Source organism: Loxodonta africana, chromosome 6, assembly GCF_030014295.1.
Source record: "Loxodonta africana isolate mLoxAfr1 chromosome 6, mLoxAfr1.hap2, whole genome shotgun sequence".
Classification (NCBI taxonomy): Eukaryota; Metazoa; Chordata; class Mammalia; order Proboscidea; family Elephantidae; genus Loxodonta; species Loxodonta africana.
The window spans coordinates 129,613,794-129,626,749 of record NC_087347.1 but is presented as its reverse complement, the minus strand read 5'-3'; the positions used below and the strand labels follow the sequence as shown (position 1 = coordinate 129,626,749).

The window sequence follows — 12,956 nt, the reverse complement described above, 5'->3', positions numbered from 1 at the left end:
CCTACAACTCTTCTGGTCTCGGGTCATTAGTGTTCAGTACATCAAATCTATTCTTGAGATGGTCTCATCGTCTAAAGACAATGGAGAAACCCAATATCATCATACCACCAGTCAAGACAAAGCTGAAGAAAAGTCCACGAGAGCCAAAGTACAACCTTGAACACATTCTGCCTGAATTTAGAGGCCATCTCATGTACTTATAATTTGCTTTTAAAAGAACAGATGATGAATGGACATGGGAAATCTGGGGTGGAAAGGAGTAACGTGTGGTCACATTATGGGGATACCAACTAGGGTCACATAACAATGTGTGTACAAATTTTTCTATGAGAAACTAACTTGAGGTGTAAACTTTCACCTAAAGCACGATGAGAAAAAAACAAGGGGAAAAAAAACAGATGAACCTAGACTTTATGTTCAACTTCTGTACCACTCCATATAGTAAACATTACTAGTTTTTAGGCTCTCCATATACCATATTCACATTTGCATAAACCAGCTTAAGAAGGAACATTTCAAACTCTCATTCAGGGGACACTGCTGCATATATTAATTCAGTTTTAGCAGCACTGCTTTTTTGGAACAGGAAGGTGTTCAATTATTTGAGTGTTTTTATTTCAAACAGCATGAGTACAAGAATAGACTGGTATTTTTAGTGATAAAAATCATAGGTGTCAAACATAATGCAGCTAAGATAAAGATGGGAATCTACAGGCTTGCTAAGGGCCTCAAATCAGAGTCGTAAGACTTAAGAGGGAGTTAGCTCACTGTCATCATATAAATTCAATTTCCAAAGGCACTGCCAAACTCGTTCAGCTTAATTTTGCATGCCACTAGGGTTTAAAGAGTGCACCGTTTTTTAAAGCATCACCTCTACAACTGTCAACAGTCATTTGGTTTGTGTGGCACCTATAAGATTTTCCCAAAGACAGACTCCAGTTATCTCAACAGTAGTAAGTGAAATACAATCAAGTAACATTTTGTAGTTAAGACTTTAGACCTGGTCCCCTCTTCCTAATCAGCCTTTTTTGCCCTCAATATATACATATTTTTTACCAGTTTTCAGAAGAACTTACTTGATTATCCATAAATTTAGAGTCTGGTGCTATATAAATATAATTCCAAAAATTATGATATCTGGGCACAGGGCAAATGAAAGAATACCAACAATATCAAATAATTCTTTGACAGCACTGTACAAAGAGAAGCAAAAAGGACAAAAGCGGAATGGATTCCTCCTGATCAGGGACATTAAGAAAATAAAGTTTAATCGTCTCTATTTTTTTTTTTCAGAATTGTCTTTAACAAATTCCTTTTTTAAAAAACAGAAACTCACTGTTTTCCTCTCTTTATGTTATCATCAGAATCTGAATCTTCTGCTTCTTTTACATGTGTTTCACCTTTTTCTTCTTCCAAATCTTCTTGGTTAAAACCCTGAAAGTCAGGGCAAGTTAGGCAAACTTACAACAAGTACTGCACACATTTTCTTCTGTACACTGCTTAATTTTTTGCATGTTTTTAAAAGTCATACCAAACCAAAAACCTAACCTGCTACTGTCCAGTCGATTCTGATTCATAGCAACCCTACAGGACAGGGCAGAACTGACCCACAGGGTTTCCAAGGAGCGCCTGGTAGATTCAAACAGCTGACCTTTTTGGTTAGCAGCCAAGCTCTTCACCACCAAGGCTCCAAATGTAAAATGTTTACATAGAAAAAAGATTAAAGAGGTACTGAAAAGTATATAGCAAAAAACTCCCTCCCACCCTTGTCACAAGTGTTACTAGTTATCTTCCAGAGATAGTATACATTTATACAAGCAATTCCAGACATATGTATTTAGTATCTCCTTTTATTACATGAAGGAGTCCTGGTGGCGTGGCAGTTAAATCACTCATCTGCCAACCAAAAGGTCAGTAGTTTGAACTTACCAGCGACACTGTGGGAGAAAGATGTAGCAGTTTGCTTCCGGAAAGATTTAGTGCCTTAGAAACCCTAAGGGGCAGTTCTCCTCTGTCCAATAGGGTCACGAGGAGTCAGAACTGACTTGACGGCAATGGGTTTGGTTTTCTTGGGGGTTTATTATACAAATGGTAGGATGGCATACTGTACTGCACTTTCTCCACTTAACAGTAAAATATGGAAACAAATCCATACCTGCATAAAGTATTCTCTTTTTTAAATCTTTACATGATTTCATCATATGGCTATAGCCATCGTTTGTCTATAATACTTTCCTACTGACATTTTGTTGTTGTAGTTTGCCATCATCGAGTTGCCCGACTCATGGTGCCCACGCACAATGTGATCAGGCCATTGTGATTCATAGGGTTTTCGATGGCAGGTTTTTTGAAGGTAGATTGCCAGGCCTTTCTTCCTAGTCTGCCTTGGTCCGGATGCTCTGTGAAGCCTCAATAAACATCTTAGCAATACACAAGCATTCAGTGACAGACAGCTGGTGGCTGTGCATGAGGGTGCGCTGGCTGGGAACTGAACATGGGTCTCCCGCACGGAAGGCAAGAAATATTCTACCACTAAACCACCCTGCTCCAATGCTGACATTTAGATATGTGCAATCTAAAGTTTTCAGAAATATCTGCCAAACTGCCCTCCACAGAGGTTATACCAATTAACTCTTCTCCCAGCAAAGAATGAGCACATCTGTTTCCCCACCTTCTCGTTACTACACACAGTTATCCAACTTTGATCTCTGCCAATCTCCAGACGAAAAATAAGAATCATCTCAATACAGCTTTACTTGCATTCTCTTGAATAAAGCTGGGCATTTTTTTCATGTTTCAAAGCAATTTGGTTGAATTAGTGTATGTTCTGCTGTGTCTATTCTCAACAACAAAAATAAAATTCTAAAAAAATTTACAAAGCGTGTACTGCTATTTATCAAGTATATGGAAATGCTATTGCAATAATTAAAGTCAATTCATTTATATTAGACAAAGCAAAAAACCATTTGGAATTCTTTCTCTGTGAACTCTCAATACCCTCTGTCCATCTTCTGTTGGGCTACTCATCATTTTCTTATTGGTGTGCAAAAACTTCAAAAATTGGGAAAGTTAGTCCTCTGTAAGTGACAGGAACTGCTCAATCCCCCGAAATTTATTTGTACAGTTTGACTTTGCTTTTGGTAATGTTTTCCAGGCATTTATTTTTTCTTCAGTTTTATGTAACTGAAACAGCTGATCTGTTCTTTACAGCTTCTAACTTTTGTGTCACACTTAAAACAGCCTTCCCAATGGTTCACCTATTATGTTGTTTTTCTCACTGAACTGAACCTATTAAGTGAACTCTCCAACCAAATTAGAAAAGTACATCTTAGTCTTGTAATGTGTTGCTTAAATGAGTATGAACTCCATGAGGACAGCACCCACAACGGTCTAGCATACAGGCTCCAAAATATTTATTAACTGATTTCTTCCATTCAATGTTCCTTAGCTTTACTTTGTTAGTTTTCTACCGTCTTGCATTAGATTCTAAATTCAACTACTCTCACACTGTCTTGCCTTAGTAATAACAGAACTGATTTCTTTTTTGACCCAAGAATTGTTTAACGAGGAGGTTTTAAACGTCTGGGTGGCAGAGACGTGCTGTTTGATAATTCTGTTATAAATTTTCAATTTTATGTTTTGTATTTATAAAATGTCTATGCTTTGCATTTTTGTTGAAAACTTATATAGTCCGAGAACAGCCAAGGCAATCTTGAAGAATAACAAGACAAAAGAAATAAACTAGTGTGGAGAATTACGTACTGCTGGTGCAAAGACAGACACAGAGACCAGCGAACTGAACGGACAGCCCAGACATACTTGATTTACAGTGAAGACGGCACTGCAAACTAATGGAAAGGATGATCTTTTCAATAAAACGGGTGCTGGGTCAACTAGGTATTCCAAAGGGGGAAAAACCCTCACCTCCACCTTCTATCACACAAAAAAACCGAACTCCAGGTGGACTGTACACTTAAATGAGGAAGAAAAAATAATCAAGCTTCTAGAAGAAAATTTAGTAGAATATTTTCATAATCTTGGGGGTAAGCAAAAATTTCTTAAGCAGAATTCAAAAAGCTTTCACCATAAAGGAAAACTTTGCTAAATTTGGTCTACATTAAAATTAAGAAACTTTTATCCATCAAAAGACTTCACCAAGGCAGTGAAAAGGCAAGCCACAGAAGAGAAAAAGATACTTTTTACCTTTTATAACCACTAATGGGCTTGTATCCAGATTATACAAAAAGAGACTCACTTCTAGTTATTCTGACCTGCTTGTTCTGTCAGTCACCATTCCAGCTTGATTACAGATTTGTCCATCTCTCTTTGTAGTTCTGTCAGTTTTTGTTTTGTATATACGTATTTTAAGTCATCTTATTAGGTGCGTATAATTTAAAAATCTTTCCTCAATATAAAGTGATCCTCTTTGTCCTAAGTAATGTTTTTTCCCCGTAAGGCCTACCTCTCTGATATTAACATAGCCACACCAGTTTTCTTTTGGTTAACCCACTGGACACATGGAGTAGCTTTTCTATCCTTTTACCTTCAACTTTTCTCTGTCTGTCTCAGACAAATCTCTTGGAATCAGTGTATAGTTGGTTTTTAAAATCTAGTCTCACAATCTTTGTTCTTTAATTGGAGGATGTGGTACATTTAAAGTAATTTCTGACACTAACAGGGCATAAATCTGCTAGGAATCTCTAAGTGGTACAAACTGTTCAAGTGCTCAACTGCTAACCAAAAGGTTGGAGGTTCCAGTCCACCCAGAAGCACCTCGGAAGAAAGTCCTGCCAATCTACTTCCAAAAAATCAGTCACTGAAAACCCTATGGAGTGCACTTCTACTCTGACATGGACAGGGTTGCCATGGGTTGGAATCAACTCAATGGCAACTGGTTTTTTAAATCTGCTCTCTTACTATGCACTACTTTCTAACTGTCCTCCTGTTCTGTATTTCCTTTTCCAGCCTTTCTTCTGGATCAATCGATTTTTATTATCCCATTTTTTTCCCCACTTTTAGTTTGAAATTTACATATTCCACTTTCTGAATCCATTTTTTCTAGATTTTTTCCGAATACATCATAGTTCTTTATTCCAACTTACCACACTCACCTACAAGAGAACCACTGCCATGAAAACAAAAAGCATTAAAGTGGAAAAACTTCCATCTTATACTTACTGTAAACTCTTCTTCCTCTTCATCACCAGATTCTCCAAATATGTCTGCAATAAGGTTTCTAGAGGAGAAACAAATACAGAAAAACGTTAATTTGTTTCCATCTGCATAAGAGCCATAAAACCTTTTTAAAATCAAATATAATTCACGTATAGTAAAACGTGCAGCTCTCAAGCATACAGTTCAATGGGTTTTGACAAATGCACACACTCACGTAACGAGCATCCTCAAGATGTAGAGCAATTTCATCTTCCCAGAACATTCCCCCGCGCCGCTTCAGTCAGTCCACCACACCAACGCCTTCAAGGCAACCACTACACTCATTTCCATCACCACAGATAGTCCTGCCTGTTCCTGAACTTCAGGTGAATGGGATCATACAACATGTCCTCTTTGCTTCTTTCACTTAACATGGGATTTGTGAGATACAGCAGTTCAGACACTAAAACTAAAACCCTGAGTCCCCAGGTTATGCGTTCAAGGCAGTATGTATTACATTATACCTTAAGAAGAAATTTTAATACAAGTTCATAAAAACCTAAAAGACAAAACCCCTCTCCACCACCCTCTAAGAACCCTTGAAAACTCACATCACACTGTCACTTACTCTTCTTCATTCCCCGACTCACTGTCACTCCCAAAAAGATCCTTCTCTTCGTTTTTCTTATCAGACAATTCGCCTTTCCCTACTCCTTCTTCACTGTCTGACGCTACAGTCCTTTCTCTTCTGCCTGCTTTTTCTGAGGTAACATCACTGTCAGAATCATCTGCATCAGAGACAACACGGCTCTTCTTTGCTGTTGTTAAAAAAAAAAAAAAAATCAAACTTATATTTCGTCATGGTCATGGATTACTAAGCCTAACAGGTCCTTTAAAATGGCAGTACAGGCAGTCCCCAGATTATGAACAAGTTACGTTCCTAAGTCCAATCTGTACATTAGTCGGAACAGTTAGGTACCAAACCCACTGCCGTCGTGTCGATTCCGACTCAGAACTATCTAATGTCAGTTAGTCAAACGTCTTAGTATACAGCATATAGTGTACCTTTCTACTCATAAAAAACTTGCAGATATACTAAAACATCTTTAACATAATTCAGTAATACTGATGTTCTGATGCACATCACAAAGTAGTGCCTATTTCTTATTACAAACCATCATATGTACCTCGAATTTTCAATATAATAGGCTTTACGGGAGTTGGCTCATAACTACATAAGCTGGACATTCACAACCCAGGGACTGCTTATATGTGGCAAAAATCAAAGGGCCCACTGACACGTGGTTTTGAATAAGATAACTACAAGGTTCAGAGTCATCTTACAATTATCTGTTACTCTGCTTAGGAAAAAGTGCCCAAAAGATGGGAAAAAAAAAAAAAAAACCCAAAAAACATCATATAAAAGTGGGTACCAATGGTTACCTTTCCTTTTGGGGGACAGAGAATGTAAGATGAGACTGATGTGCAGAGCTGGCACTCCTTCTACGCTGCCTAGTATTAGTGGAACTAAAAAGAACTGGGTGTTCTTTGGTAGACTCTCCATGCTTCTGAACTGTTGCCAAACAATTTGAAATTTCCCACCTTTCTTACCAAACTGGCAGCATGTGTGGCCAATTTTCCTTTCTCCTATAAGAACTGTAAGGTTAGAGGGGATACCTCTTTTCCAAAGAAAGATAAGCTTCATAACAAAGTAATCAAGTAAAAATCGAGAGTGAAAAAGAGTTCCTAGATAGCACCCTGGAATACTCTGCAGAGACGTAATCTCTAAATACAGTTCTCTCCAAAGACTCCCTGCCTTTGGGTATTTATCAAGTGAGAGGTATCTGTGACAGCTCAGTTGCCGTTTGTATGGGATCTAATGAAGTAGCTGTCAGAGATACACAGGTAACTCTGGAAACAGTGAGGGGTTTTCATGTGGACATCTTTCTCTGAAACATTACCCATTCTGGTAAAAAATGAAGGCATTTATATTCTCATTGACACTCTGTCTAACACTTTGAGGCAATGAGACCTGAACAAAAGTTGTTACAACAACTCAAAGAAAATTTCGTATTAAGAAGAGCCAATGAAAGCCAGGGCAAACCCGTTCCTAGTGACATTTGAGAACATCAAGCTGAATGGCAGGATACAGATCTAACGTGACAAGCAATGCTTCACAGTTATAGGCTTAGACGTTAAGTGAGGCCATGCCCAAAATAACCCCTTACTTGCTTTCGCTTCATCTTCACTATCAGAAAGCACAGCAGCTTTCCGCTTTGCTGCTTTCTCCTCCTCCCCCTCTTTTTCTTCATCTTCATCACTGTCAATTTTCTGCCTTTTTGGTTCTTCCTCCTCACTGTCAGAACTGTGAACCCTTTTTCTCTCTGTATGGCTATTTGAATTAAAGGAGTCATTTTGCATTTCTGCATCCTCTCCCCTGGTCTCCCCGTCGCTGTCATCCTCCGACTCAGGCTTCTGTTTGTGCCTGGAGGGACGCTCAGCTTCTGAATCGCTGGCCTGTCCCTTCTGTGGCTCCTCACTCTCAGAGTCACTGACGCGGGGTTTGGGGAGCTCCTCGTTTTCAGAGTCACTGGCCCGGTTCCTTGGGGGGTCCTCACTTTCTGAATCACTAACTTGGGGTTTTGGAAGCTCTTCATTTTCTGAGTCACTGACTGGATGCCTTGGGGGGCCCTCGCTTTCTGAGTCACTGATGCGGGGTTTGGGAAGCTCCTCGTTTTCAGAGTCACTGACTGGGTGCCTTGGAGGGTCCTCACTCTCTGAGTCACTGATGCGGGGTTTGGGAAGCTCCTCGGTTTCAGAGTCACTGGCCTGATTCCTCCGAGGCTCCTCGCTTTCCGAGTCACTGACCTGAGGTTTAGGAAGTTCCTCACTTTCCGAATCGCTGACTCGAGGTTTGGGGAGCTCCTCATTTTCTGAGTCACTGCCTTGGTGCCTTGGGGGCTCTTCACTCTCAGAATCACTGACTTGAGGTTTTAGAGCATCCTCTGGCTCAGAGTCACTGGCAGGACTTTTCTGGAGCTCTTCGATTTCTGAATCACTGGCAGGATGCTTCTGAACATCTTCATTCTCTGAGTCACTCGCATGCCCGTTAGGAAGTTCTTCGTTTTCAGAGTCGCTAACTGGTAGCTTCCTGGTCTCCTCGCTCTCAGAGTCGCTCCCGTGGCGATTGATATCCTCATTTTCAGAATCACTTGCAGGAGGCTCTGGGTGCTCTTCAGATTCAGAGTCACTGTCCTTCTGCCCGTGAAGCTCCTCACTTTCAGAGTCGCTACCATTAAGATTTCGGAGGTCATCATTCTCAGAGTCCATCACATGATGCCTTTTGGTGAGGCCATCTTCTCGATCACTAGGTTCATTCTGAAAAATAAAATGGGAAAAAATTAAGTACAAAAAAAAAAAAAGTTTGATAGTGGAATGTTACAAATTTAGACAATTTTTTAAATGTAGGAATATACACTCTTAAATGTAGAATTCTTATCTTATACCTTTATACAAACATCCCACTTTAAAGAAGGTCATCTTCAGACATGGCTAGGCTGCTTCAGATCCCAAAACAAATCTGAAAAGCATAATCCCGAGATTACTACATGGGAGATTAATTTTGAAGAGCTGGATTAAACAAAAAAGCCTAGCATTCTCATCTAATTCTAGGTCCCAAAAATCCAGCTATATTTATCAAAGAAATGCCAGCAAACGTGTACCCAAGTTCTTTTTTACAAAGGAGCATTTCTTGGGTTTTATAAGGTTAAAATTATTTGAGGGAAATAACTATGACACAATTTTCTTTAAAGGGTCAAATAACATACAGGGCATATTCTCCCAAGTGAATCTAAACATGAAGAGGAGTTATTTATCAGGCACCTATTAAGAGCCACATCCTACGCTGGCCTCTTTCCTGACAGCTCATTATTCCTTACAACAGTACTTTTCATGAAAAGAAAACTGAGGCTTACAGTGGTCACGGTCCTACATGTATCTAGTGGTGACCCTGGTATAAAACGTTAGGTTGTATGGAGAACACGACTCATTTAACCATACTAACACGTAACTTTACTTGAAATAATATTAAAATATACGCTTTGGGCACAAAACTGACAACATGTATATTATAGTTTTTTTTTCAAAATGCATTAGAAAATATACAAAATGAAACATATCAAAATACTAGTAGCATGTGTTTTAGGATCTGGGGAATGTTTTCCCCATCTAGTATCTGAACTTGCAATAACATGGTGATAATATTCTGGTTTAAAAAGTGAAAGTATTTCTGTGTTTGCATTTTCCCTCTTAAAAATTTACTGAGCCAGATATTTCTGCTTAGAATATGTGATTGAGCTACCTGAAATGAATTAAAACCCAGTTGCTGATGAGTCAGTTCCAACTCATGGTGACCCCAGGTGTGTGTGAGAGAGTAGAACTTGTGCTCTACAGGGTTTTTAATGGCTGATTTTTTGGAAGGAGATCACCTGGCCTTTCTTCTAAGGTGCTTCAAGGTTGACTGCAACCTTCAATTACCGAGCCCATTAACTGTTTGAACCACTCAGGGACTTCACGTGAACTTACCGTAGATCAATTTTCAAGTAGCAAATAGTATTTACATAATATATATGCCTACTGACAGGCTATGACATAATTCCGTAGCGAAAGTGTATCAGAAGATAAATAGCATGGAAATGTTTTCACACGATCCAGACTTTCAATTTATCCTAGGCTCATTTAGAGAAGACCAAGTATGCTGTGACTGCAACTTCAAAGTACAAAAATACATACTATAAAAGTCTACAAAACGAAAGTTTGAGTGTTTGTTTCCTCCATATTTTAGTACCATCTTGACTGCAGTGTTCAAAAGAAATAATTGCTATATTCATTCAAATATAATGTGTTCAGAAAATTTTCCAAAATCATAAACCTTTCAAAATTTCCCCAACACATTTTTCCTGAGTTATCACTGGGTACTCGCCACAGCGCTAGATCCTTGTCAGTCACACACCCTACCCTCCACCCGCTGAAACCGACGTTTATCTATTAAACCTGACAGTAGTGCTGGAGGATTAACAGAATCCTGCATTACGGTACAGTACTCCGTATTCCTAAACATTTACTTTTAGCCATCTCATAATTTAATAATTGTGTATTTTAAAAGACTGTAGATGAAAAATTAACTACTTAGAAAGTAAGTTCTAAGAAGGCACTTAAAATTTTTTTACAGTGGTAAAATATAAAATTTGCCATTTTAAGTACACAATTCAGTGGCATTAATTACACTCACAGTGTTGTGCAACTATCACCACTATCTACTTCCAAAACCTCTCCACCCTGAACAGAAACTCTGTACCCAGTAAGCAATAACTCCCTACTTCTCCTTTCCCCAGCCTTTGGTAACCACTAACCTACTTTGTCTTTATGTATTTGCCCATTCTAGATAGTTTACGTAACTGGAATCATACAATATTTGCCCTTTTGTGTCTGGCTTATTTTACTTAGCATGTGTATTAAAAACTCATTCCTTTTTATGGCGTATGAAAGAATCTTAGAATTCCTTCAATAAAATAACACAAGGCTATCACTCCAGTGCAGCTCCTGGAGTGCTCCAGCACTTTAAGAAACTACTCTTACGAAAGCGTAATAAAATGAAGCCTATACCAGAGTCGCTATGAGTCGGGATCGACTCGATGGCACTGGGTTTATACCAGAGTGGTCCTTGCCTATCAAAAGCAGGTTAATCTTAGACCCAGTCAAAAACAAAAGTAGTGGATGAGTATTGGAAAAAGAAATTTCTACACCATGGTTAAGACTTTGAGAATGAAGCAGATTCCTGCCTATGCGCTACACCAACAGGGTCCAAACTTTAGTGTGCCTAAGAATCACCTGAAGATTTGTGAAAAACATACAGATTCCTGTGCTTCTAAACTCCTCTAGATAGGTCTGGGCAGGGTGTCAAAGACTGCACTTCTGACAGGTAATCCAAGTGGTTCTGATGCAGGCGGGCCAAGGACCACGCTTTAGAAACCCTGCTCCTGATGTACAGAACTACTGGTTTCATTATATCATCTCCTTAACAAATGCTCTTCCCTTTGCCTAGACTATCATTCCTCTCCGTGTTCTTTTCACACCTCCAAACTTAGCAAAAATACCCACCTCCTGAAGTGTCTCCCATCTTTCTCTCTATGGAGAATGGACTTTCCGCTATGTGCAGCACAAAGTGACGGTTAATAGAGTTAGAAAGACCTGAGGTCCAAACCCCAGCTCTGCCTCTCTCTACTGTGTGATCTACGGAAATTTATTTAACTCTTCAAAGTCTCAATGTCCTCCTGTAATAGTTAGCAACAGTATCTATACCTTGAAGGGCTGTTCTGATTAAATGGGTGTATAGCAGCAGTTAGCACAGTGCCTAATAAGGTTCAGCTCACATACGTCCCCCGTGAAGGCTGAGCCGGTTAGCCATTCTCTCCTTCATATTCCCCACAGTACCTTGTACTTCTACCTCACTGAAAGGTATTTGTTTCCACATCTGTGTTTACAATACCCTGACCTTAAGATCAGGGACCATTAAAAAAATCTTTTACCTTAAGAACAACAACAAAACAAACCCAATGCCATCGAGTCAATTCCAACTCGCAGTGACTCTACAGGACAGAGTGGAACTGCCCCACAGGGTTTCCAAGGAGGGCTGCTGGATATATAATCATCAAAATTTAAAAGAAACCCCACAAAATAAAGTTGAACAGAAAAGAAACAAGGCAAATAATAGTGTTTTTTTCCCCTCAATTTGGCAGAATCAAAGACGAAGGCTGAAATCTACCCTAGATAAAGGAAAGCATAAGTGGAATCAAAAGAACGGATAATAAATAGGGCAAATAAGAACAATGGTGGCCAAGAATAACCTAGATGTTTTGGTGTACTCCCCATAGGAATGCTTTCCTTACCACAGCACAACCTCTCAGGGGTAAGATCCAAACAACAGCGAGCAGGTTACCGCAGGAGACTGCCAGCTTTACTTAGCTCAAAGTGTGGCTGGAGCTAACGTGACTGTCACCGATTTTGAGGGCAGGTGGATGGCTGGGCCCACTATGCTGTCCTAGTCAGAAAACCACGAGAAGCCAGGCTCCATTTCCATGCCACCTCTTCCTCAACAGGCCCCCAGTCTATTTTTCTCCCTAGGAAGGAATACTATTTTTCTATGTGGCAGAAATCTACAAGTGTCTAAATTTTAAAATACCTATTTCCTTCAATACATTTTCCATGAAACAGAACAGCTGACCAAAAAGCACACAGTTAAGTTCATGTGGTCCAAGAGAATATTTTAGGGAAACAAAAAAACAGAACTGGCAACTAGTTATACCTAGGTCATATCTGATAGCCACCTCTCCACTTGGTGCACAAACTGCATTTCCCTTCTTCCCAATCTGCCTACCACAAAAGGGTGTGACAATTCTGAGTTCTCAAAGCGCTCCATACTGAACAAATACGTGAAAATCCTACTGATGTTTACCTCTTTTAACAACCTAGGCAAAAAAATGTTAGTAACCTAAAAACAGGTATTTAATATATGTAATTAACCCATCACTGAGTTTGCTTATAAATTTTTTTTTAAACCTAGCCAATGCTCAAGAACATTACTTTTAAGTTTTATTTCACATGGCATTGTTTCTATCACTAAGGCCATATTTTCCAACTACTGATCCTTCTTCTTTGCTTCCAATGTTCACATTCCAATCACCAGTAATTATCAATGCATCCTGAGTGCATGTTTGATCAATTTCAGACTGCAGAAGTTGGTA

At 39.3% G+C, this 12,956-nt stretch overlaps 1 protein-coding gene across 7 annotated transcripts in view; it reads right to left on the bottom strand.

Annotated features, from left to right (window-relative positions):
• Nucleotides 1–12,956, bottom strand: part of IWS1 (interacts with SUPT6H, CTD assembly factor 1) — a 41,175-nt gene that overhangs the window by 21,166 nt on the left and 7,053 nt on the right. For 6 of the 7 annotated variants that reach the window (XR_010322341.1, XM_064287344.1, XM_064287340.1 and 3 more), the window contains 4 exons: nucleotides 7,383–8,532; nucleotides 5,783–5,972; nucleotides 5,179–5,236; nucleotides 1,337–1,434 (listed from right to left, as the gene is read on the bottom strand). Coding sequence is in view for 6 of the 7 variants with exons in the window: in XM_064287344.1 (XP_064143414.1) it covers nucleotides 1,337–1,434; nucleotides 5,179–5,236; nucleotides 5,783–5,972; nucleotides 7,383–8,532 (1,496 nt within the window). In the remaining variant the exon portion in view is untranslated. Of the gene's footprint in view, nucleotides 1–1,336; nucleotides 1,435–5,178; nucleotides 5,237–5,782; nucleotides 5,973–7,382; nucleotides 8,533–8,660; nucleotides 8,715–12,956 lie in introns of those variants that run through there. The other variant, XM_023556088.2, reaches the window with a different exon arrangement.